General features: G+C 38.3%; 1 protein-coding gene across 1 annotated transcript in view; it reads right to left on the bottom strand.

Annotated features, from left to right (window-relative positions):
* Positions 1-26,637, bottom strand: part of LOC119653481 (paired mesoderm homeobox protein 2B-like) — an 82,936-nt gene that overhangs the window by 46,388 nt on the left and 9,911 nt on the right. The window contains exon 2 of the mRNA XM_038058108.1: positions 23,763-23,765. Coding sequence (XP_037914036.1) covers positions 23,763-23,765 — 3 coding nt within the window. The remainder of the gene's footprint in view (positions 1-23,762; positions 23,766-26,637) is intronic.

Here is a 26,637-nt window from a genome sequence, read left to right as displayed (position 1 = left end):
TTACGAGAAAAACAAACTTTTTGAAGTCAGATACAAGCAAGTGCTGAACATAAAACCTAAAGAATTTCCTGGGCAAGATAATATCACCGGACAGATGATAAAAGAACTTCCGACTAAGCAACTACTATGGCTACTTCAGCGTGAAAAGTGGATAATACTAAATCCAGGGAAAGCTTCATTTTATCCAAGTTCTTTGAAAAAATTAAGTGTTTACATCAACTGAAACTATTTCTTCACCACATATTCGGAAAGCTTTGCAGAAAAGAAAATGCCATTCTGAACTATTCTTGGACATCGCCCGCAATGGTTCCGAATTCACACGCCTACACAACTTCTTGCTGTGATGGAATCGATGTCGATATGACGGTGTATGAATGGCATAAAACGCTTTGAAATGACTACATTCATAATCGATATGGCATCATACCCGTCATAAAAAAGTTGTATTAAAGGCTTAGGCTCGATTTTACTCTAAAGAACAAATGTGTCCAACCCTATAGATGAAGGGGATGCGACAGCATAATGATATAAAGTATCTAGGAATACACTTTGGCCAACTAAAGTACAAAACAAACACTATGGACTGACTTATAGGGAAACACTCCAAACTCCACAATCTTAAGGCCACCATCAACTTCAGTTCGGCCTGTTGGTTACGCTAGAAGAACTGCCAGTTGAATGCACCATCCACGTACCGGCAAGCCGCAACATCATTAATTCAACTCTGGACGTGGAGGGTCTCGAGACGGGAATTCAAGATATTTTTGCGTGTAAGCAATCAAATGATCACCGGCTATAAAGATGCCTATATAATTTTGGCTCACATCATAAACCAACATGAAACTCTCGTTCAAAGCCTAAACAAACATCATTTTTCATTCAATCGGCAGTCAAAAATGCATCCCTAAATCAGATCAGGGCAATAATCGCAGGCTAGCGCCATGCTGACCATATTGCCTCCAAATTTACCGTTACGACCTTGAAGGAACTGCTCTTACACGTTTCATGGCCTAAATTGAAATGTTGCTTCAATTATTACCTCCTCCTATTTTAATATCCGTTAAATCGCAGGCGAGTTAAGGCTAAAAATAAGCCCACATATAAAGAATTTATATTTCAGTTTAAGTTTCGTACAAATTGCAGCAAAATTATTGAAATTATAATAAGGCAAAGTCGTGTTTTCGTAAGAATATATATTTCAGAGATCATATTACCATAAAGTGGAAAAATTCGTCACTCACAAATTCTTATATAACATAATCGCAAAGCGCAGTGTCTAGCTTAAGGGGATCATCCCGTGTAAAGGCCGTTTTTGTGTTTTTTGTGTTTTTGTGTTTTTGTGTTTACACAAAACCTTATTAAAATCGGTTTACCGTCTGTCTGTCTGTCTGTCGGTCTGTCTGTCTGTCTTTTTTTTTTTTTTTTTTTTTTTTTTTTTTTTCGGCGTTGGAAGGTGGAAAGGTTCAAAACCTATTGCTGGCTCCTGCCACGCAGTTATGTGAGACTTCTACTCACTAAAACCACCTCCTTCTCATTCCACTCTCCCCACGGAACTCCTATCAAGTATTGCATCGCGGGGCTGGATCAGCTTTTAGCTGCGGCTCATTATGGTTCTCTCCCTTCCTTGTTTTCGTCGTAGTTCTTCCTGCCTAAGCTGTTGGTGAATAGCTTGTAGTTCCCTTACAACCTGGTTCCAGGCATCCGTTGACTCCAGCATAAACTCCACAATGTTTTCGGGTGTTAAACGCCTGTCTGCGACCGCTTCCATTCTTGTTCGGTGCGTGGTGAACCTGGGGCAATCAAATATGACATGCTCCGCATTCTCAGCCACGTTACCACATCTTGGGCAGCATGGTGATTCGTCGTGACCAAATCGATGTAAATAAGCACGATAACCTCCATGTCCACTCAAGAATTGTGTTAGCTCGTGGCTTAATTCCCCATGGTTTCGTTCAAACCATCTCCGAATATCCGGAATGATGCGGTATGTCCAACGAGCATTTTGGGACTCGTCCCATCGCTGTTGCCACCGTTCGATAGATTCCCACCGTGCCAGCTGCCGTCGAAATGCGCTAGACTCTCCAGCTGCATACGTTTTGTCGTAGAGTCGCCGACTTTCCTTCGCCAAGATGTCTACGGGGAGCATCCCTGCTAGTACATATGCCGCTTCTCCTGATGTTGTCCGATATGCACTGCATACCCGGAGTGCAGTTAACCGATACGCCATTCCTAGTTTTCCGCAGTTTGATTTGTTTTCCAGAACGGTTGCCCAAACTGGAGCTGCGTAGAGTAGCACGGAACTAACTACCCTTGAAATAAGACGACGTCGACTTTGTCTTGGTCCACCAATATTCGGTAGTATCCTCGAGATCGTTACAGCGATGGAAGATGCTTTAGTTGAAGCGCACTCAATGTGTTTTTTAAAGTTGAGTCTTTTGTCAATCATTACTCCCAAATATTTAAGCGACTCTTGGGAGTAAATTGTTTTTCCACCAACTTTAATGTTCACGGTCGTATCTTTCCTTCTTTTGCTGATTAGCACTAGTTCCGTTTTATGTTCAGCAAGTGATAGACCGGACTTTTTCAACCAGGAATTTATCTCCCATATCGCTTCATTTGCATAGATTTCGATCTCGTCTAAGCGTTTTGCCACTGTCTGTCTGTCTGTCCGTCTGTCTGTCTGTCTGTCTGTCTGTCTGTCTGTCCGTCTGTCTGTCTGTCTGTCTGTCTGTCTGTCTGTCTGTCCGTCACACGCATTTTTCTCGGAAACGGTTACAGCGATTGACACCAAATTTGGTAAAAAGGTGGGAACTGTGAACGCTCACGCATACAGTGAGTTACATCCTCTTACGTCGAATTTAAGGGGGGGTCCCCATACATGCAAAAGGGGGGTGTAATTTTTTTTTTCTTCAAATATAGTCATGTGGGGTATCAAATTAAAGGTCTCAGTTAGTACTTTTCGAAAACGGTCTTAGTTTTGACATTTGTTGGAAAGGTGGGGAGTGCGGGGGGTTGAAAGTGACCATTCCTTTACGGGGGCCATTCTCAGAAACTACCGAACCGAAAAATCTGAAAAAAATCAAGAGGCTGCCACTATATGGTGCCTGGGCTCCGAAATACCTTCCACACTGATATCTGCACAAATAAAGTTAATAATAGTATATTACTATAATTTTTAGTAATTCGCTGCAAAACCCCCCTTAAATTCAAGCTAGGACCACGAAATTTCGCAACAATATAGGGTACAACATAGAGCATGATGTTACCAAGTTTGGTGGAAATCGCACTATTGCTAACAAAGTTATAATACGTCAAAGTTGTCGCTTCTTTGCAAATTCAAGGCTATAAATGTCAATATCATCCGAAAGTAGATATTCTCACATAATATTGTATATGCATATATTACGTGCTACGTACTAAGAAATGCACAAAACCTTTCGTACCTGAAGCGTCCAGCTTCCGGTTTCCCGACTTGTTTTTGGCTACTTTTAGAAATTTTTTGTGAAGAATCGGATAAAAATACAAATACCAATTTTTCACCATAAATTTATTAATATCTTGAGCGTGCACAGTAATTGTTCCACCCCGCATAGTTGGTTATTGAAATACAGGGCAATTTATGCACCCATCTCCAAAAAAGGTATTTTTCTGCTGTCACGCTAGAGGGCACTGTGATCATTTTAAAGAAAAAAGTAAATGGCATTTTACCGTACAGACTTACTACAGCCCGCAAACTAGGATTATTAAAAAGTATTAAAAGCTCAGTTTTTGGTGCGTGTTTAACTTTTTTTTGCAAATTTTGTTGTTTTTTCCCGGCTTCTTCAATGAATAAAAAAAAACTGCTGAACGAATTACAATTATCCCAGTTTGCGAACCGTAGGAAGATGTTCTGAATAAGTCGTGAAAATTTCAAAGAATTTCGTTGGATAGATTTTGAGCATGGTGGCAGCCGATTTCCGACATGCAGTTTCGAGAAAAACGCATTTAAAAAGTAGAATGCGATTTTTGGCCATAAAATCTTAACTGATCATTAATCTACTATACCTAATCCATAAACCTTAGGTTTCTTAAAAAAATACATGTACAGCCTTGGCTTCAATTTTTCTCCTTTTAGCGAAGTCATTCCGACGTCATTCGGATCGATAAATACGAGCTTTATTACGGGATCGACATAAATCTGGCTTGTGGCTTATCACTTGTTTAACAACGAACAACTCCGAATATGAAAAAATCACTTTTCCCATATATTCTACACTATATCTAGATACAATTGATGCCAAACAAAAAAAATCGATTCTGCGAATCCGACACACGGGATGACCCTCTTAAGGTTATCTGCATATTTAATACTAAATATCTAGTTTCTTGGTCACTGTACCGGGTTCAGCTGTATTTTTTTACAAAAAAAAATTATGAGCGTCTACTCCCACAAACTTTATTGATTCTAGCTGGGGATTCGAATCTTACTAATTAAGGCCATTCATTTTTAGTTTGCTCCTATCACTGCTTCAGATGTATATAATAATAAGAATCGTTATCGCAACAATCAAATTGGATCAGGACCTTGAAATGTGTTAGAGCACTTCTTTCAAGACCGTAACGGTATACTACAGGACTACAGTACCCTGTAGGAGGCAATCTGGTCAGCATTGTGCTCGCCCGAGATTATTACCCTGATTCGACTCAGGTACTCATTCATAACTGAGGCGATCGGCATCCAATGTAATTCACGATACAAATTCTACTGCCACCAGTAAGATTTGAACCGCGACCTTCCGTACGACCGCCTTGTGCTCAGATGTATATTTTGATAAAAGATAAGACAATATTACTTGGAATATATTATTCTTACGAAATTTGCCAGGTCTTATTGTAAAAGTCAATGTACATATATTATTACCCAACATGTATGATACGTATTTATTAATAGCAGAAAAACTCCCATAGAAAACCATAAACCGTCACCTTTATACCCGCATCACTTTGTAAGGATTCTTTCACTGTGCCAAGTGTGCATGTGTTGAGGGGCCTTAAATATGAAATCGGAAGATTGTAATCATTTTCGTACAAAACAACTCTCAATTATTAATCTCTACAACTAAGAAACTTAATTTTCTAGAAAGTATATCCCCAACCGTCATTAGGACCAACGATTTGCATAGGAAAGTCTGCAGTCATATGTATGGTATGTGATATCCCTAGTTCTGTGACAACACATAGAGTTCGAACCATCGGGAACATGGAGCCATTGTAATAATTGAAATTTCTGTTTAAGTGAATATTTTAGATGACACATGTACATCAAAACCGAACAGCAGACAGACAGCGGAGGAAGGTCCTTCTTCAGAATCCAGACCCCAATACGAGACATTAGTGTGATGTAAGGATTTCGCACTAAATCCCATTGCTTATTAATGAAAAAACAAACAACACAGGAAAGAACATGGGTGGCAGCAATAAAACGAAACGGGGACTATAAGAAGAAGCCCAGGTTCGTCAGGATATGGGGAGATAGCAGGCACAGAATCCACCGGAAAGAAATTTAAGTTGAAATCTCAAGGCTGTATTGGTAGTTGGAGTTATCCTCCCATTCAGACTTCTTACGGACAATTGTGAATGAGGGAGAAAAGGAGGTGAAGCGCTACAAACCGTATCGATCCCATAAAGTATATAATTCTCCTCGCTCTTCGTTGTTTTATGTACGCACATACATATGTATTGCTACAAGGGTCGAAGTACAAAAAGTGATATAATGTGGAGCATGAACAAGATGAAAAAGCCAAAACATTGGAAATAAGGGAAAACTGCGCAAAATGAAAAATGTCGGCCGCCAGTGAACAGCATCTGTTATTCGACAAGAGCATTCTTTATTGGTAGTGGGACAATTCTGGTTTCCTACTTCTCTCCAGCAATTTGCTCCCATGCCCTTTCTGATGTTACGGAACGGAAACCAGAGTGGGATGAACAACATATTGGGTGGATTTATGGAAGTTATCCTTATTTTTCACTTAAGTTTCTTGTTCCTTCGCTTGTAAGTAAAAGTTCAATTTCTTTCCTATGTGCTTGAAGCCAGGAGGACATCAATCAAACATGAAATAAAGGAATTGTAAATGATGTACAACCTGATTTGTATTACTATTTCAGCATTCATGACTGCCGTGGCCGCAAAGGATAGATTTTGAAAGTTATGATTATTTGTATTGCAAAAAAGATAATAAAGTAAATTCTAAATTGAATAAAAGGACATACATAGCAGAAAGTCTGCATGCTTTTATGAATATTTTCACATTTTTGCTTTTTATCTTTAAGTATTTTAGCCGGAAAAAGCACCAACAACACATTGTTCTTTAATGAACCACTTTTGGTGCATTTTTTTCTTTAGGCAGGGTGAGATTGTGTGTACCAATCTCGCTTACAGTAAATTTGCACAAAACGTCTCTTTTAATCTATTATAATTTTGTTAGTAATAGTACGATTTTCTCCAAACTGTTAATATCATAGTCTATCTATTATTCTATAGATTGATGATTCTAGAATGAACTTAAGGGGCATTCTGAAGAAAATACTTATGCGCGATTGTTAACTTTCTAAGCCTAGACACGGGATTTTAGTTTAAATTATAATTGTGAAATCAATTAGTCGACTTTTCAACAGATCAATTGATCGATTTTAACAACGAATCCCAACAAATGACCGGCAATGCTAATTTTAACAACAATAGCCTATCAACGACAAGAGGGCCGAACCTAGTCACATCCGATAGTCATGAAAATAAAGAGATATCACTGTTGTGAGGTTTCCAGAGTCGTCTGTCTGTCGGCTTTGCTCCTAGAGTTGTTTTTCGTTAGGGAACGTACCCTTTAATCCGACTTCCAATCACTTTCATCTGTCGTATGATTCTATTCCATTCTTCCTCATCATTTGCAAAGTAAACGTTATTTTCTCTAACTAAAATGAATTTTCACCCCGAGCAGGCGTTTTTTATTGGTGGATAATTTTTATAAACAATTATACATATTTTAAACAAAATCTAGTCATAGTTTTACGCACTTCAACAATGTAATAATTGTAGTGAATCGAGATATAACAATCACACGAGTGTTTCCCGCCGCGGTTGCAGAGAGAAGAGACCGGCTTATTTCCATGCGGTCCTTTCTGTCCCAACCAACGGCACTTTCTCACCGCTAATTCTCCACTCCCGTGGCGAGTTCTAAATGAGTGGCGAGTTCTAAAGTGAGTGGAGAGTTCCGCGCCATCTACCCGTCCGCATCGGCAACATTTGAAATAAATTTCGAATGCTGCGGATCCTGCCGCGCCACAGGATAATGACAGCTTAGTGATTTTTTTCGGATTTTTGGGAATGTGTCCATGAAAGAAATTACCACTTCCAGCCCCCGCTCTCCCAATTTTACATCAAATCAAAAAACTAAAAAAAGCTCTAATCGAGAGCTTTCATTTGATACCCCACATGACTATATTTGGTAAACAAAATTTTAGACCTCTTTTGGTATATATGGGACCTTTAAACTCAACGTAGAACTCCCCATGCATGGAGGTTCCTAATTCCCCCCTTCCTACTATTTCATATCAACAAGAGCAACGGTTTCTGAGAAAAGTGCATGTGACAGGCCGACAATAAACGGATTTTGATAAGGTTTCGTTTTATATAAAAGCTTAAGGGGGTCAACCCGTGTGAAGGTCGTTTTTAGGCTTTTTTAGAATCAGAGTGAAATTATGCGGTGTTTCCAACGATTAATTAATTGAAGTTATATAATAAAAACTTGTTGTTTCTTTTTTTCGTTGGTGTGGGTATTTATTCTTGCAAATAGCGATGTTTCGGGAACCACTTGTTCCCTTCATCAGTGCTAACAAGAAATACCCACGCCAACGAAAAAAAGAAACAACAAGTTTTTATTACTTCAACTTTTTTAGAAATTTTTTGTTAAGAACTGGATAAAGATACAAATATGAATTTTTCACCATAGATTTATTAATATCTTGAGCCAGCCCGATCGCGTAGTTCGTTATTGAAAGACAGCAATTTATACACCCATCTCCAAAAAAAAGGTGTTTTTCTGCTGCCACGCCGGAGGGCGCTGCGATCATCTTAAAGAAAAAAAGTAAACGGCATTTGAATGTACAGACTTAACTACAGTCCACAAACTAGAATTATTACAAAATAGCTAAATTTTTAGTGCCGCGTTGTGAATTTTGGTGTTTTTTTACGGCTTCTTCAATGAATCCTAGTTTGCGGACTGTAGAAATATGTTCTGAATAAGTTGTAAAAATTTGAGTAGATTTTGGGCTACAGTGGCAGCCGATTTTCAACATGCAGTTTCGAGAAAAACGCATTTGAAAATCAAAATGTTCTTATTAACTATAAAAGTAGAATGCAATTTTTAGTCATAAAACCTTAACTGACCATTAATCTGCTATACCTAATCCATGAACCTTAGGTTTCTTTAAGAAACACATGTACGGCCTTGGCTTCAATTCTTGGCCTTTTAGCGAAGTCATTCGAACGTCATTCGGACCGATAAATACACGCTCTTTTACGGCGATCGACATAAAACTGGCATGTGATTCATCACATGTTTAACACTATAATTTCCGAACGGTTCCGAATATCAAAAAATCACTGTACCCATATATTCTACACTATATCTAGATACAATTGATGCCAAAAAAAATCGATTCCGCGGATTCGACACACGGGATGACCCCCTTAAAATCGCAATTCCATAACTGTCCCATCACCACATTCAGCTGGCGTTTTCGTCCAGTCCCATGTACGTAAGATGAAGATGCCTATTATGAGACAGTGGCGTAACTGCTATACACTTTACTTTATTATGTATGGCCTAATGTGTATGAGCGCCACGCTTTGGACATATTTAATCATTTGTAAGTCAACATAGGCAATCCGTTGGAAACGAACATTAATCCTATTCTCTACTCGAAGAGTCATGAAATCATTCCAATTAAACCTAATCACTTCTAAACTGGATTTATGGTTTCATTTATCCCTTGGAGAGCAAGTGTTCGTAAGAGAGAAATACCACTTAAGAGGGACTTCAAAGAACTCAGAATTTTTACCTAAAAATGTACTGTATAAACACTCCTAATGTCGTCTCCCCTCACTTTCAATTCATTTCCACAAGTTTGGTATTATACTATTAGTAAGTTCATTTGAGTATTTCTCGGAAGGAATGTATTTTGAAGCCTAGATTTTATATAGATACATCATCGTACACTTTTTACGGAAATAGAGCCGGTTTCACTTTAAGTTTATTCATGTTTGTTAGTTCCCTATTTTGCAATGGATGATTAAAAAAAAATGTTGCAGCCCCTTTGCCTATGTGGTCAGCCACGCACATTTGTGCCACTAGCTGCATACGTGGGATTTCATAGTCCCAATATGTCCCCCAATATCTTTTGAACCAATGTAGCCACTTTTGGACAATGTCCCATTGAGAGACAGACAGATAATAAACCGTGTTTTACGCATTTCTGCTTTATTACAATCTTGGCTAATGCCGGACTTCATCAACAGATGAACAACAGCAACAACAGCAACAGCCAAGTAATTGAGCTTGGATGCACCAATTTACTGAAAAAAGTAGAAAGGTTTTGTTGATAGTGAGCAGAGGTAGATTGTTGATAAAATCTGCAAACAATCCCCAGCATGGAACACGTTTCCAGAATGATCTACTTTTTTATGGTTTAAATCAGATTGTGCAAGAGCCGCAATATATCCACAGAATTGAAAGGGTTGTAAGTGCAATTCGCATCACAAACGATATTGTAAGAACTACAATCACGTGCTGAAACTCTTAAATTTCCTTAATCTCCGGGACTCATAGCCCATCTTGTATAAATATCAATCCGTTTGAACAAAGGGATATGCAGACATTCGCGACCTCACCGACATCGTCGAGAAATTGCGAAACAAGGGTCATGCCATCCGAGCTAATGATAACTCTGCCCTGATCATGCATGGCGAAGGAAAATAGCGATAGCTTAGAACTTTGGATACTCGGTTCCACTTGCAGCAGGTGGTTTTTCTTTCTCGTACCTCCTTTTTACCTTAAGTTTAAGGGGAGGTCCTTACAAATATGGAAGGGGGTGTACATTTTTTCCACCGAATTTAATTATGTGGGGTATAAAATAAAAGGTTTCGGTTAGTACTTTCCGAAACCGGTATTAATTTCGACAGTCATCAAAAAGGGGCGGAGTGCCGGACCCCAAAAAGGATCAGTTACTGCAAGGACGCGTTCTCAGAAACTAATCAACACAAAAATTTAAACAAGTCGGAATACCGGAAGCTCGTGCTTCGGGTATAAAGGTTTTGTGTTCATCTTATGTAAGAAATTTCAACGCACATTTTTCTATCCGTGTATAACTACAAATTCAACATAATCTTACATATTTTTCCAAACTACGAGACATACGTACATATTACAGCCATAGATATTCCGCTCACCCTAAACAAACAAACTGTCTATTTCCGAATACTGTACACATATATGCACGTATATAAATGGATCGTACCCATATTTCCGATTTACTTCTTATATCTATTTGAATTAGGCACTACCCGCAAAGTTCATTAGCACGCATATATTATATACCGACATACATACATGTCTGGTTGACAGATAACTAAAAAACTAAAACAAAATAATTCTCTGCGACCCAATTCACAAGAACTCATTTCGTTGTTGTATTGACGAATTGATATGTAATGATGACGTCATGCAGGTTGTAGAGTGCAGGAAATTCGCAAAAAAATGTGAAGTTTCACCCCCTATAACTTTGTGAATAATAGTTGGATTTTCATCAAACATGACCAAACTGTGCATTATATTCTTCATTATACGCCTGGCAAATTTTGTACTTCTGGGATGAACATAAGGGGGGTGCCGGGTAAATTTCTAAAATGTGGAAATATACTATTATTAACTTTATTTGTGCAGATATCGGAACCGGATATATTTTGAGGCCTAGATTTCGTAGAGATGCACCACTGTGATTTTTTTCAGATTTTTCGGTTGGATAGGTTCTGAGAACGAGACCTGTTACACTTTTTGGGGGTCATATTTTGTTTCACACAAAACCTTAAAAAATAATATGGCTGCTCACGCACATGCAATTTAGGCTTCAAAATATTTTCCACGCCGATACTTGGTTGACATGAAGGTTGAGGGCGTAGAGCGTCAGTCGCGCAATCTCGCTTCTCTGGGTTCGAACCCAGTCGCCATGGGTAGCTGCGTTCGTCTTGTGTTTGTCTCGCTGCTGTGAGCTTATCACTTGCACAAAGTTATGTGTCATAGTAGTGAAACTGGCCCACAATCTGACTGTGTGGATACTCTATAATCCACCAAGGAGTGAACAAGAAACACTATATTCATTGCAAGTATACCATGTTTTTTAGAAATTGACTGGGAGCCCCCTTTAAATTTATCCTAGAATCATCAAATTTTCCAGTAATGTAGACTACACTAAGGAGCACAATAATACAAAGTTTGGTTAAAATCGTATTACATAGAGTTATAATGTGCCACAGTTGTCACTTTTGTATAAATTTATTGGATTGTAAGACTTTGAAAGTCAGTATCATAATAAAGTGAATGATTTGACAAAGTTAATGCATAAACATTATGAGCTAGATACAAATGAGACAAATGCCCACTCAAATATGTTTCTTTAAGCAATACACGAAACCTTCCATCCCTGAAGCATTGAGCTTCCGGTTTCCCGACTTGTTTCAAAATGTCTTAAGGTACTAGTAATGAAAGTTACACAAAATTCAAATTTGTTTTTCTCAGCTATTTTATTACATATGACACTGAAACTTTTTGCTAATCATTATTTTAGCCTCCCAGAGTACTAAAAAATTTATTTTGTTTGTTTGTTCTTCAAAAAATTATAGCGGGGACTGGAATTTAGACTTTCCAAAGATTGATCGTCCCATTTCGGACAGTTAAACGGCACATCCAAAATAAAAAAAAACGGCGTGGTAAAAAGGAAAGTTTCTTACATGACAATTTACCACCTTTTCTAAAAAAAATTTAATGAAATTTCAAAAATGGCGGACTCTTGAAAAAATCCTGAGAATAACTGACCGCAGTTTGAAAAATTGTGAATTCCTCTATGGGAATCTTGATCGAAACAAACACGCGCAACATTCTGCTTGTTCTCCTAAGAAGTGAGGAGGAAATAAGTATAATAGATGCATCCATAATCAATCTTTCGGATGCACCCGTTTCCTGCTGGGACAAGACGAAGAAACACACACAAAAAAACCATCTAAGCGACATCGACACACCAGTATTAATTACCTACCTTGTCCCTACCGGAAAGGTGCGCAATGCGATTCCGTGCCTTTTTGCCCCTCCACTTTGCATCTGGCTGCCGTGGAAAGCAGATGCTTTTTTCCAGACTCAAGAAAAGTGGACCACGACCAACCTGCACGTGCTTACCCAGGGAAAATTTTCACCACCGCTATCAACTACCAGCTTTTAGGAGCAGAGACTTGTATTGCCGACAGATTGTCCCTGGACATTGTGACTCGTCAACAAAGTCTTACGCAATCCGTGCCGACCAACTTTCAAAATTAAGTTTCTTTTTTTCATAAACTAAGAAAACTCTTTTAAAAAATAGATGTTATAAATTCCAGGTAATGAGTCGGAGGAAAAGGGCCCTAAACGCCGCAAAACCACCTACGACACCAAACGTATTAACGACGTTTCCGAGGATGACGTAGGGCCAGAATTACCCATGCCATCCGATGACAATGACTTCGAAACACAGCGAGAGATGCCTACAGAGGCCAGCGAGTTCGACGAAATGCGAGTTAAGCATGATGATGTGCTGCAGCAAAATGAGAATCAGCGTACTCAAATCGAGCTGCAGGCGAAAACGATCAGCCAACTTAGGGACAAAGTGAAATCACTGCAATCTATGCTGACGACAGTATTTGCCGATATGAACGTGAGAGAGCACGCTGCTGCCCTGACCAAGCCAGCAGAAGTACTAGCTGGCTATCCTCCAGTATGCAAGCAACGTTAAGCAGTGATTTCGTCATTCCGTCCAACGCGGGAGAAGCTCACAAGTGAACCAAAGCAGGAACCCGAAGCAGAAAAGATGTAACCTTGAGGTGGTTGACGAGGAGGAACAAGAAAACCCTTTCAAATTTGTCTGTCGGCGGAAAAATCGCAAAAAGCAACAGGTGAGTGGTAAAAGTGTAAGTGCTACCGAAGTGCCAAGTGTCGGTGCTTTCTCTGGTGAGTGGTAAAAGTGTAAGTGCTACCGAAATGCCAAGTGTCGGTGCTTTCTCTGCTAGTGCCTTAAATCCCAAAAAGGGGAAAATTCCTCCAATTACGACATATAATATTAATGTTCTGCAGCTACTGAAATCACCAAAGGGCAAGGGCCTAAAGGCGATCCTAAAAAACACGTGGGGCGATAGAACTCCCATTTTTGCGGAATCCACAGGAGACCATGCCATCTTCGCTCATTAAGCAAGAGCTTAATGCCACCCTAAGAACCCCTCCATTCCTTGGAACTCAGTCCATAATTATCCGCGGTCTCCACAGGGAAGAAATTATGGCCGAACTCACTTTAGAGTACTAATTTCTGAAAGTTTGCTCGGTAGCAAATTTTGTGATCAAGCAAAATGAGGCTCTTTACAGGAAGAGTCCCCCGCTCCCTATCACATCTGAAATCTGGACTTTTTGTAGCCAACTTTGAACCCCCCTCCCTCCCCCCAACAGTTAAGTGAAGCTTTCAAAGTGAAGTACATCCTTCATCAAAAGATTACCTTCGAAAAGGTCAAACCAGCGGAGGAAGTGCAGCGATACAACTGCCAAAACTTCGCACATATCGCCCAAAACCCCAAATTACTGGATGGGGCACAGATACGTTAAATTCCCAAAGAGCCATCCGCGTGTGGAATGCTCAAAATCTACGACGGAAGTTCTCCACTGCCGCAACTGCAGCCAAACTGGCCACCCTGTAAGCTATCGTGGGTGTCCAGCTTATAAAGAGATGCTAGCTAGACGGGAAGCTGCCAAAACCCGGGAGGTAACTGAGAAACCTTTAGTCAAGCAAATAGTGACCCAACTTTCAGAGATCAACCAAACAAGGATTTCCGAGAATTGGTTGAAGCTCTCGCTTCTGCCCCCAGCAACAAGCAGCGTCAATTTGAAACGATTAACCTTATCTCAACGTTTAGAATTAAGTATTATCACGCGGAGTTTACGTCCCTGATCTCACACGCCCAACGTGCCACCGTCCAATTGTTGATCGACACTCTGAACGCAGTTCTTCTACTCCATTTCGGAGACTCACCTTAAACGCAGGCATAAACGGCATAACCGGATATAACGTTATTCTGAACGATAACAATTCAGGCACTGCCCTTCTAAACTCTTAATGTTTATAAGCAAGTCGCCATCGAGAACATGCAAACTTCTTCCGCCCCCGCGGCAATAGTTAACAATGTAATTCTAAAACTGAGCAACTAGACCATGGCTTGCAAGTCTTGGGCAATCTCCAGTTAAAGTCAAAATACCTTCTTCTCGGGCGATTTAAACTAGAGGCGCACCTCCTGGAGTGCCAAGGCGTCAATATAAATCTAAAATGGGTCCACAACCATTTTTCGCTCACCAATATTGAGATGGTTTTGCCAGATACACTGACAAGACCGAGTAGTTAATCTTTCCTCGACTACTTCCTGATGAAACCAAACAAAGTCAGGTGAAATCCTGTAGAACATCACCGGAAATGTCCGACCATTTTGCAGTTGAATTTCAAATTTTCCCGTCTTCTCAACAACAAAAGCTAGTCCTAACGACTATTAGATCCTTCGCTCACACAGAATGGAACAAATCCAAGTCAGAGTTAGCACCTAATCTGAACTTGAAAGAGATAAAGAAATCGACGAAGCAACAATTATGACTACCAACGCCATCAACACTGCTACACGCAGCCATACCAAGCTAATAAAAGTCAATAAGTTTGAATATAATTCTCTACCCCATGATATCATGTTATACATGAAAGTCAGACAAATATGGCGCAGGAACCTCAAGCGGACTTTTCACAATATGAAAATAAAGTCAATGCAGAATACAAAGTATTGCTTTCCCAGATTGATTGCCTGAGTAAAATTATTCGGCAAATGGTGGCAAATTTCTGCAATAAAGAATTAATCTGGAAATTACTAGACAAAAAACCCGGACCTAACATGTATCAGAATATAAACAGGTTGACGGGTAGACACAAGTCCCGAAACTCCGTTCTTACTAAGAACAAGGAACCTCTCTGCAGTGACGCAAGAAAAGCGTAGGTTCTTGCCGATCCATTTGAGGCTCAGCTCAATGTCTCTCCCCTTCAAAACGAGCCAGCCTTAACTGCAACTGTTGAAGCGACAATTAGAAAATTCAGTCCAAACATTCAGCTACGAACACCATAGTCGATCCAGTGGATTCGCAACCTTTTCTGAGTTTTGCCAAATCACCACCTTACCCCATAACCTAAATGGAAAAAATCAGCCGGACGTGACAAGATTACCAATTTCCTCATTAAAAATTGTCCCATTGTCTTCTTAAAAAATTTTTTTCGGTTTGGTTTTCGTGATAAATCTACTGAACTACCTTCACGACATTTTCGTTTCTGGACTGAATGTCAACAATAAACCAACCGTAGCTTGTGCATTGAATCTAGAAAAGGGCTCCGTATGGGCGGACTCGTATGCAAACTAATCGAAAACAACTTCCCAATTCCGAATATCAAAATTTCCATCAGCTTTTTCGAACATAAGCTGTTCTATGTCAACGTGGGAAACGAATTTTCCGATCTATTGCCAGCAACATCAGGAGTACCGCAAGAACCTACCTTATATAACGTTTCAACGGTTCACGTTCCCATTCCTGAGACCGGCACTAAAATTATTCAATATGCGGCTGACACCCTTCTCTTCGCGTCAAACCTCCGCCCCAACAAGACCGCCAAAGCAAGAGAAAAATACTTAGTACTTCTCTGCAAATACTTCCCCTCTCGGGGCATTGGAATAAGTGAGGCAGAAAAGCAATTATCTACTTTTAACAGACAATCTAAGTACATGGTTCTAAAAGTATCTATAAAAATGCTAAACGCATGAAAATTAAAATCGGAAGTACAATAGTGAGCAATTCACAGACGATCAAATACTTGGGAGCTAAGTTTCACGAATTTCCCAAATTTAATCCGCACTTGCAGCTCGCTATGAGTAAGGCACACGCAGTTAGCAAGGTCTACTATCTTCCCCGCAAGAAAACCAAACTGATTCTCTGACCATGATAAAACCCATCGTCTGTTACGGAGCACCTACGTGGATCAGCTGCTCCAACCCTGCCATGAATAAATTGCACCGGCCTATCCGGCACTGGCACTTTGAGAATATGTTATCAATTCAATGGAATGGTTTTTGGAGAAAACGGAATCCATTAATTCGGCAACTCCATCAAGGGGGTAGCAAATTATGCCAAATTGGGAGTAATTGCCTAAAAGCCCTCCATCTTTTCCCCTCTTTGACACTCCTGGCCTGGAAGGGGTACAAGAGGATAAGCACATGATCCTAAGTTAGAATTAAGCATGCAAATAGTAGTCTTTTAAGTAAGTAAAATAAAAACCTTCTGGTGCTTTGTGTAAAACAAAACCTTATAAAATCGGTTTACTGTCTCTCTGTCCGTCTGTCTGTCTGTCGGAGGCGGTTATAGCGATTGACACCAAATTTGGTGGAAAGAACTGCGAGCGCTCACGCATACAGTGAGTTACATCGCACGTGGAGGGAATGGGTTGTATATTTTTTTTCACCTAATATAGTTATGTGGGGTATCAAATGAAAGGTCTTTATTAGTACTTTCCGAAGCCGGTTTTTATTTTGACATTTGATAGAAAGGTGGGGAATGAGGGGGTTGAAATGAACATTGATTTAACCGACCCATTCTCAGAAACTTCCCACCCCAAAAATCTGAAAAAAATCAAAATCAAATTCAAGACTTTGAATATCAATATCACTTAAGGGGATCATCCCGTGTGTCGGATCCACGGAATCGATTTTTTTGGCATCAATTGTATCTAGATATAGTGTAGAATATATGGGCAAAGTAATTTTTTTGATATTCGGAGTCGTTCGGAAATTATAGTGTTAAACACGTGATAAGTCACTTGCCAGATTTATGTCGATTGTCGTAATAAAGCGTGTATTAATCAGTCCGAATGATGTTTGAATGACTTCGCTAAAAGGAAAAGAATTGAAACCAAGGCTGTACATGTGTGTTTTGGAGAAACCTAAGGTTTATGAACTATGTATAGCAGATTAATGGTCAGTTAAGGTTTTATGGCTAAAAATCGCATTCTACTTTTTAAATGCGTTTTTCTCCAAACTGCATGTTGAAAATCAGCTGCCACCATAGCCCAAAATCTATCAAACGAAATTCTTTGAAATTTTCACGAATTATTCAGAACATATTTCTACGGTCCGCAAACTAGGATAATTGCTATCCATGCAGTAGTTTTTTTTATTCACTAACGAAGCCTTAAAAAAACACCAAAATTCACCAAAAAATGTTTAACGTGGCACCAAAAATTTATCTTTTAATATTTTTTTAATAGTCTGCCGACTGTAGTTAAGTCTGTACGTTAAAATACCGTTTACCTTTTCTGTCTTTGGGATGATCGCAGCGCTCTCTAGCGTGGCAGCAGAAAAACAACTTTTTTTGGGGGGTGGGTGTATAAATTGATCTGTATTTCAATAACGAACTATGCAATCGAACTGGAAAAACTACCATGCACGCTCAAGATATTAATAAATCAATGGTGAAAAATTCATATTTGCATCTTTATCCAGTTCTTTACAAAAAATTCTAAAAAAAAGCCACAAAAAAAAAAAACGGCCTTCACACGGGATGACCCCCTTAAAAATGGATGTTCTCACATAATATATAATATATAAAAAATACACTCTCAAATGTCTTTATAAAAAAAATATATAACACCTTTCATACCTGAAGCGTCCAGCTTCCTGTTTCCCGACTTGTTTTCAAATAAAGTTAATGTTTGGTAACTAAGAAAATGTCAAGTTTTATGTATGTATATGAGATACACAGTAAATTTAAATAGAAGGGCGGGTAGGCCAAACAAATCTAATAGCTAGCTAGCTAAGTTCAACTTAAGCTAGAAATAAGAGACCAATATTGAGATGTAACTCACTATTGAAAAATATAAACTAACCAAAAAAAGCCTTTCTGCCGCTGAAGTTGCTCCTACACAGGAGGAGGAGGAGCCTTCTTGCTAGAAGTACTTTCTAATGAAAGAATATTCTAGATATATGCAACACTAACTGTAAACAAAGTGCCAGAACGCACTTGCATGAACGGAACAACTTCAGAGCAACAACAGAGCGTCAACGAGACTGCAAACACTATCAGGTATCCTACAGAAAGAACATGTACTCTCGGGAAATAATGAGCAAATAAAATGTCAGCAACCTCAAAAACGAGTTTCAGCAGAATTAAGCTGGGTAACATTCCATGTTTTTATTTAGTTTTTTCAGTTCCAACATCAAAAGACAAAGAAGGACTTAAGGGGGAAGCCACATTAGGAGGTTTTCAGAATCAACTTTTTTTATTGCATAGATCGTTAGTTATGCGAAGAATACGCTGCAGAAATTTCCAAGGCCCACGAATTCGGCCTTTAAATTTTATATGGGTAGAAGCGAGCGATTATCGGCCAGGAGGTAGTCGCTTTATAATAATAATAATAATCGTTGGCGCAACAATCCATGTTGGATCAGGGCCTTGAAGTGTGTTAGAGCACTTCATTCAAGACCGTAACGGTACACTAGGAGACAATGTGGTCAGTAGTCGCTTTATGTCCATACGAAATCTATCTATCTCTTACTTAATGTCAGTCCCTTGTACGAGTGCATTTGTGTGAATGTATTTTGTTTGTAATTGAGAGTAGTAAATGTCTGCATATTCCAAGGCGGACTTTTTAAACAATTTTTTTCCCGAAGAAAAGTGCGCCACGTTTTTCTCAAAATGTCGTTTTTGACGTTTGCCGGAATTCTATCTCATGATTCTCTCTCTATGATTCTTTACAAAATTACCAAGAGTTTGAACCAATATTTGGGATAAAATCGGATTATTAACGGTGCCTTTTCTGCGTAATTAGTGAAAATAAAATTCTGAAATTGAACACCTGTAAATTTTTTTTATTTTGATTATTTTCTATTGCATTGAGCTTCATATCCTTGGAAATTAAAAGCTTTTTAGTTTCAAATAAAAATTGGAGTCGCTACACGTTCCGCAGTTGGAGAACTCCAGCTACGACCATCAGTAAAATATTGTCAGGTAACTCTTTAACTTTAACTTAAACTTTTCAAAAAAAAATTCTTCGAAATTATTCGGAATAAGACTAATATAATGTAAAAATTTTATTGAATTCCGAATAATTCTTCCCACCAACAAAAATTTCAAAATAGTACGTGAAAAGAGGCCTTGTTATTATATATATATTTTTATATATAATATATATATTTTCTTTTTTTCGCGCTGAAAAAATGGTATCAATAAGCACACCAAAAGACCAGGAACAGAAATCCTTCACTCCATGCAAACTCTTACATATGTTAACATACATTCACGGTAATGGCCAGTAGCCTGTCTTCTTTCTACGATGTGAAAATGTTGTGTGCAGAGAGGCATTCATGTTTTCGTCTCCTTTTTATAAGGAACCACCTTCATGTTAGTTGACTTTCCACCCATGGAAATATGTCCTAATTGACATGCTTTGCATTCAGATACATAAAGTGTGTATAAATGCAGAAGATACACGCTCACCTGTAGCATCCTCGAGAAGTATGAACGTACGAATTTATTCAGAGGAAAGGATTTAAAATCACATATCATCGAATTTTTTACCTGTTCAACATATGAACGTCTCACGAAGATGAAAAGAGATACCTCAGCCCACACGACTGTACTGGAAATACACTCCGTGAAGGATATCAGACCTTGCTTTTGTTTTCCTTCTTATTTTGAATGCAAAAAACTAAGTCGTGCATGGAATGCATGTACCAAATCGGAAGCGTTTTTCCTAGGAAAACGTCTTCAACGTTCACTTATCTGTTTGCATTTCGAAATTCAAATTTACGATTTATTACGAGATGGGGTGGAAATCTATGGATGAGCATTTCGTTTAAATTGTACTTCAAGTTGAATAGATCACAACAATTTTCAGGGGAACTTTCTGAGGAATAGATAGATTTCTTTAGCAGGAAATTTCTGAACTAGGTTTAGACTTAATTGATTAGAAATTCGCTAAACGATTGTTTTAAAATTTCGAGGGCTAGCCTATTACATTTTTATAAAAACCTAGCTAATAGCTGAGAACTTTTTCAGTATCCAGCCAATGATTAACAAATTACTGCTTGGATTTTTAACAGTTTCAATTTCACATTTTTTTAAATGAGTTTCATTGGAAAATTGTCTGAGGTTGCAACAATGAACATACCAATAAAATATGGAAGATATGCTGGCCGGCTGATATCAAAATTCTGGTGCAAACAACATTACAATTGTTTGGAATAACGTGCCAACGGACGCTTCCATCAACCTATAACACTGCAAGTAACAGTAAATTTAAAAGTTCGTGACATGCCTATTTAAGTGGCGCTGGGATCATTTGTAGCCTAAAATAATAGAACTAGCATCCTACAAGTTTCCAGTGAATTTTTCCATAGCCATGGCTACCGCCCAACTAGGAATCCCTATTAAGTATTTGCCAGAAATATAACGCAGTTTATCGTTAGGGCCCTACGTGCAAATCTAGTGACGGAAGTAGTTAACTGGACAACATGAAGACTAAATACAGGAGGCGCAAATTAAGGGTCTAGTAAGCAGGGAATGTCATTACGTATCCGTGGGGTAGGGACGAGGTAGCTAACTGGTCCGTGGCCCGTTTCGTTCAGCCGACCCAGTGTTGACAACTGGTCGAAGCTCTACACTAACTGGTTTGCTCTAATGTTGCTATTTAGTACAGATAACGTTGCCTGACTGTCAGAATAGGTTAGAAAAGCACGATTAGGTCATTCTTATCGCAAACATTCACCTGCTGCCAGTATAATAGAATATTATTATATTTGTAACCCCAAAAGGCCCGTGACCTTCGCTACCGCTTTTATCTTTTGATAATGACGATAAAATGTAATCATTCTCATGGATAAATCTGGAAGTCATATGATCATTTGATATCAGAGCCTTCTGATGATTCCTCGGAGATTCCATATGAATGTATCTTTTCACCCACTAATGCGTTTTAACCTATCTGCGAATTTAATGGCTTTCTGCTTCATCGCTCCAGTAACACTTAGGCAACCTATCATGTATACTCGACAAATTGTTTCTAATGAAAGTAGCATATTCTCGTTGGCGCAGGCCTGAAGTACCAAATCAATTTGCAAGATTTCTGATGTTGTGCTTGAATATGATGTTTAGATGTTAGTTTGGAGTTCTTAACATTCTCCGTGAGCTCGCTGCGGAGGTATCAACTATGGAGTATCCGCAGAGTACTGCTCAATTACATGCTGTGTCCGCAAACCTGCCTATAATTACTATGTGTAAATCATCGCGAAAGGTTGCGCGAGAAACTTTGTGTCTGGCCTCGAAAGGCTTCCATCCGACCTTTGCAAACGAAGCGTAGCAAAAAGCACTTCCGATGTCCGTGAATGAGAAACGGTGGAGTTATCCAATAATACTAACAAAGGTAAAGGTAACCCACAATTTTTAACAGAAAAGGCATCAATTATTCGGTTTTCGTTGTGCTCGAATACGCCATTTTGTTTTGTCAAAAGCCTGATCTAGATGCAGTCGCTGATCACGCTTGTTACGCCACTGGCACAGTGCAACATTTTAGTCTGCTTTACCGGCAACATTCAGAACCATAGAGAGCGATAAGCCGGACGACACTGCAGCAAATTTTAAATTTGACACGCTCGTTGATTTTTTGATTACAAACAACGCCAGTTTCGGAACGTAACGTCATCCAGTTTGCGCTAATGCATGAAGCAGTTTCGTAACACAGTTCATCATTGACTCATAGAATTGATTCGAGATATTTAAATCGGTCAGTTCAGGGTAGGTCATTGCCACTGACAATTATAGTGCCTGTTTTAAGGGGATCGGTCGTCAAAAATTCTGTTTTATTCAGATTCTATAATATCTGAGATCGTGTTGCATGAGACAATCATTACATTTTTGGACAAGTTGCTCGAGACCATTTTTGCTATGAGACACAAGGAAAACATCATCTGCATAAAGCAGTGTATAGGGTACTGAACGTTCGATGTCCCGTATGTTAGGGTCCGTAACAAAAACAAAGAGAAGTTGTCAGAGCGCGTTTTCTTGTTGACCACCGACAGCGACACGAAGCGGTTTTGCCACTTCGGAATTGAATTTTGGGATCGTGGAAGGGCTATTTAACGCAACATACGAATTCTTCTGATACTAGGTGTTGCCGCAGAGTATACCAGATTGGTCCGTGTGGCACATGCTCAAACTTGTTCTTTAGATCCAAAAATGCATTTTGCGGAGGTAATGCTTCATGAATAACATCGCAGCGTGTGTTGCGTTAGTAATTCCACAGTTGTTACCAAACCCCGGTTTATTCACGGTTATTTGAACGATATCGCGAATACGATTGTCAAGAATAAGTTCCAATATCTTCATGGTTCGAGATAGCAATTGGATTGGACGATAATTTGAACTTTCTGCTGGACTATCTTCCTTTTTAAGGTTTTGTGTAAACCTTATTAACCTTATTAAAGTTGGTTTACTGTCTGTCTGTCTGTCTGTTACACGCATTTTTCTCGGAGACTGCAGCAGCTATTGACACCAAATTTGGTGGAAAGATGGGAACTGTGAACGCTCATGCATACAGTAAGTTACATCCTGTTACGTCGAATTAAAGGGAGTACCCATACATGCAGTAGGTGGGTATACATTTTTTTTCACCAAATATAGTTATGTGGGGTATCAAATCAAAGGTCTCGGTTAGTACTTTCGATGCTGGTCTTAGTTTTGACATTTGAATGTCAATATCACCTGAAAGTGGATATCCTCCATGTAATAATGGAACAAATTATAAAGGAAATACACAAAACTTTTCATACCTGAAGCGTCCAGCTTCCGGTCTCCCGACTTGATTCATATTGGAACTGTGTTACGTTCTTGCCAGTCAGATGGTGTGCATGATCCACCCACTGAGCTCCCTGATAAATACACCCAGATAAATATTCTTAATAAAGTCAACATCAATAAACATCCTCTTGCCGCTGTCACATAGAACATCCACCTTTTTCACTGTTTTAAAGGACTCCAAACATGACGTAAACAAGTCGGCGTACCAGAACCTGACCGCTTCGGGTATAAAGGCATTGTATCCATCTTGTGTGAGAAATTTCTTATGTACGTTTTTCCATTCGTTCATAGCTAAAAATTCAAAATATTCCTTGATATATCTAACTTCACCGTTCATATATGGTGATGACGGCATAAACGTCTCAGATTGCAATAAATTCGTGTGAAATACAAAATTTTGACTTTCTTATTAACAGTTGGATTCGCATACCTCTATTATATACATGTGGCGGAGTGAGATCGAACGCACTGGAAAAGGCCGCAACCTGCCACGAGGTCGATTTGAGCAAGCGGGACCACCTCACGCGGAGTAATCGATGTCTTTTGAAGTGGGCCTTACCGGCTCAATTGGTTTTGAAAAGATAATTGAATAAAGGTGAGAAGTCAGAATCGAGGAGTGAAGATCTCCTCTCTCAGTATTCCTTAAATTGAGTTTTATGGTTGCCAATAAATTAATTAAAGATAATAAAAGTAAAATGTTTTAATTGAATTGAATGTGTCTTTAATTAAAAAAATATGTCTATATACATACACAACATACTTGCGCTGAAAAATGACAGGATTGACACAATAAAAAAAAAACAAAGATAAATAAAGATTTTAAAGTTGAAATGTTTTCAAGAATAATGAATTTAGGGTTGAGATGAGTTTTAGCATAAACTTTTAAATGAAATATGGAAACACAAAGCAAATATCAAATGTTGGAATGTGTTACCAAAGGAAGATGATTTTAATTTTGTGTTTTGTGGACAGGAAATAGGAATCAACAATATGATAATCTCATTATAAAAACGCTGTAGAAATTAGATGAATTTTCCGTGCCAGTCCGGGTAAGGAGAAGGCAATACTATAACTACAAGTTAATATCACATACCCTCCGTACTAATAAATAATTGTACTTATGTTACAATACTCTGTACGAAGAGATTTGGAATTGACATCAGAATGACACATCACATAACATTTATTAAGACAAATTTGAGAAAAAAGTCTTTTATTATAAAATTAATTCCATTGACAATACACCAAATTCTTTTTCTACGCGAATTTCATTTAACACGTGTCGAAAGTTAACATGTTTCTCTTTTTACGCGAATTGTTTTGCTTTTTAAATATTCACATACATAGCGGTAACGGCGAGGAGAATCTTCCTATTTTAAACACAACTCTAATTAAAGAAGGTCTTGACTTTGCAAGGAATTTAGCTAATCATTTTAAATATTATCCTGATAAGCAACAGACTGCGAAATTTCAACGTGGCATCTTCCAGGGAACTTTATAATGGATTATCACGAAATCAAACACAATCTTTAATAGCTGATTTTGTTCTAAGAACTGCTGAATTATCAACAATGGTAAATGGAAATGATAATAGGGAGATAATTTCCGAAAATTGTGAAGAAAATATTTCTAATGATATTGCAGAAGTGACGATCAATAAAATTTTTTTATTTATATTATGTTTTTACTTTTTTTTATATTAATAAATTTATGATGTTATTTTCTTTTATCCAAATCATATATTTTTATAATAGTGAGCTCTAACAAGATTTTTTTAATATTGTTCATTGGACCTTAAATCTGCTTTTTAGGTCTGGAACCAATCTACTATTTTTCTATTTAAGTAATATCTTTTTTACACGATTTTATTGAGAAGGTATCTATCGTGTAGAAAGAGAATTAGGTGTACCTCCATCAAAACTTTTGGGTTTTTCTGTAAGCTTTTAAAACTATATTTTTTCAAGAAAATATAACAACGAATCAGTCAACAATGTATTCCCATGAATGTTTATAACCTGTTCCCATTGCTTCTTAATGCTCCAAATTAAAAATCACCTCCTCTCGGCTTGAAGGACTGATTCACCCAAGCCGCCGGTCCAACGTCGTTCTTGAACGAGATTCCACACAAGACCTAAGAAGGCGGTGAGAAGAGATGGAAGCTAAATTGACTTAAGTCTGGAGAATAGGGAGGATGAGGAAACACTTCGACCGTTTGAATTACTTCCTTAAGCCCGCCATCCAGTACAGTTCGGTCTGTCAATTCCGCCTGAATAGTCCACATTTGACCGGTGGCCGCAACGTGGATGGGATGTAACTGATCTACCAGTTTTCACTCTTCAAGCAGCCGGTCGAATGAAAAATGATTCGGACAACCAGCCAGACATGTTTGTTTAGGCTGTGAGCGAGGATTTTTTGTTTTTCTAGGATGTGAACCAGAATTTTAAGGGCATCTTTATCGCTGGTGAACATAGTATGAAAGGTTTTTGTGTCAGATTATTATAGTATAATATATAATATATAGCATAGTATAGTATATATATGTAGAGTATAACTGATAATAAAATTGATGTAGTACTTACATCGTCAGGAGAAATAATTTGATGCGAAGGAAAGAAACTTCACCTACTATAACTTTGTTAATAAGTAATAGTAGAATTTCCACCAAACTTTCCAGTACGCTGCTTCATATTAAAACCTACATTACTGCAACGGAGATAGGATACACGCAGTGAATTTTCAAAAGATAATAATATACTATTATTAAATTAATTTACGCAGATATTGAAACGGAGATTATTCGGGGCCTAGATACTATAAGGTTGGGTAGTCCCTGAGTCCCCTGGTCTTTGAAGTAATTGACCCTTTTGGACCCCCGAACTCCTCCTCTTTCGAACCAATGTCGAAATTAATATCTGCTTTGGAAAATACCAGTCCAGACCTTTCATTTGCAATCCCACATGTTTATATTCGGTGACGCAATGTAATTCACCGGTTCAGAATTTCAACTTTTTTATCAAATTTCTTATCAACCGCCAGAAAATACATTTATTTTAATAAAGTTAAAATTAAAGTTAACCTTAAAAAATGCGATGACTTATCGTTTCCATTTCATCCATAATGCTGTAAGAATAGAATGGACTGGTGGATGGACTAAACTTATCAGAGGCCCGTATAATATAATGTAACAACTTTAATATGTGCTTATAATGTGTCCCTGTTTATGTTATGTTATAGGGTATAATTGTAATTAACTTACATAGAAGAGATTGAGGTGAATTGAAGTAACAAAATTTAATTAATTAATATCTTTTTATATTTTCAATAATTTTTTCCACTGGAGAAAGTTGATAGTTAAAATATGAAAAGAAAAGTTAAAATAATAAATAATTCT

Source organism: Hermetia illucens, chromosome 4 (assembly GCF_905115235.1).
Source record: "Hermetia illucens chromosome 4, iHerIll2.2.curated.20191125, whole genome shotgun sequence".
Classification (NCBI taxonomy): Eukaryota; Metazoa; Arthropoda; class Insecta; order Diptera; family Stratiomyidae; genus Hermetia; species Hermetia illucens.
The sequence above is the reverse complement of the archived record's forward strand: the minus strand, read 5'-3'. Positions and strand labels throughout refer to the sequence as shown.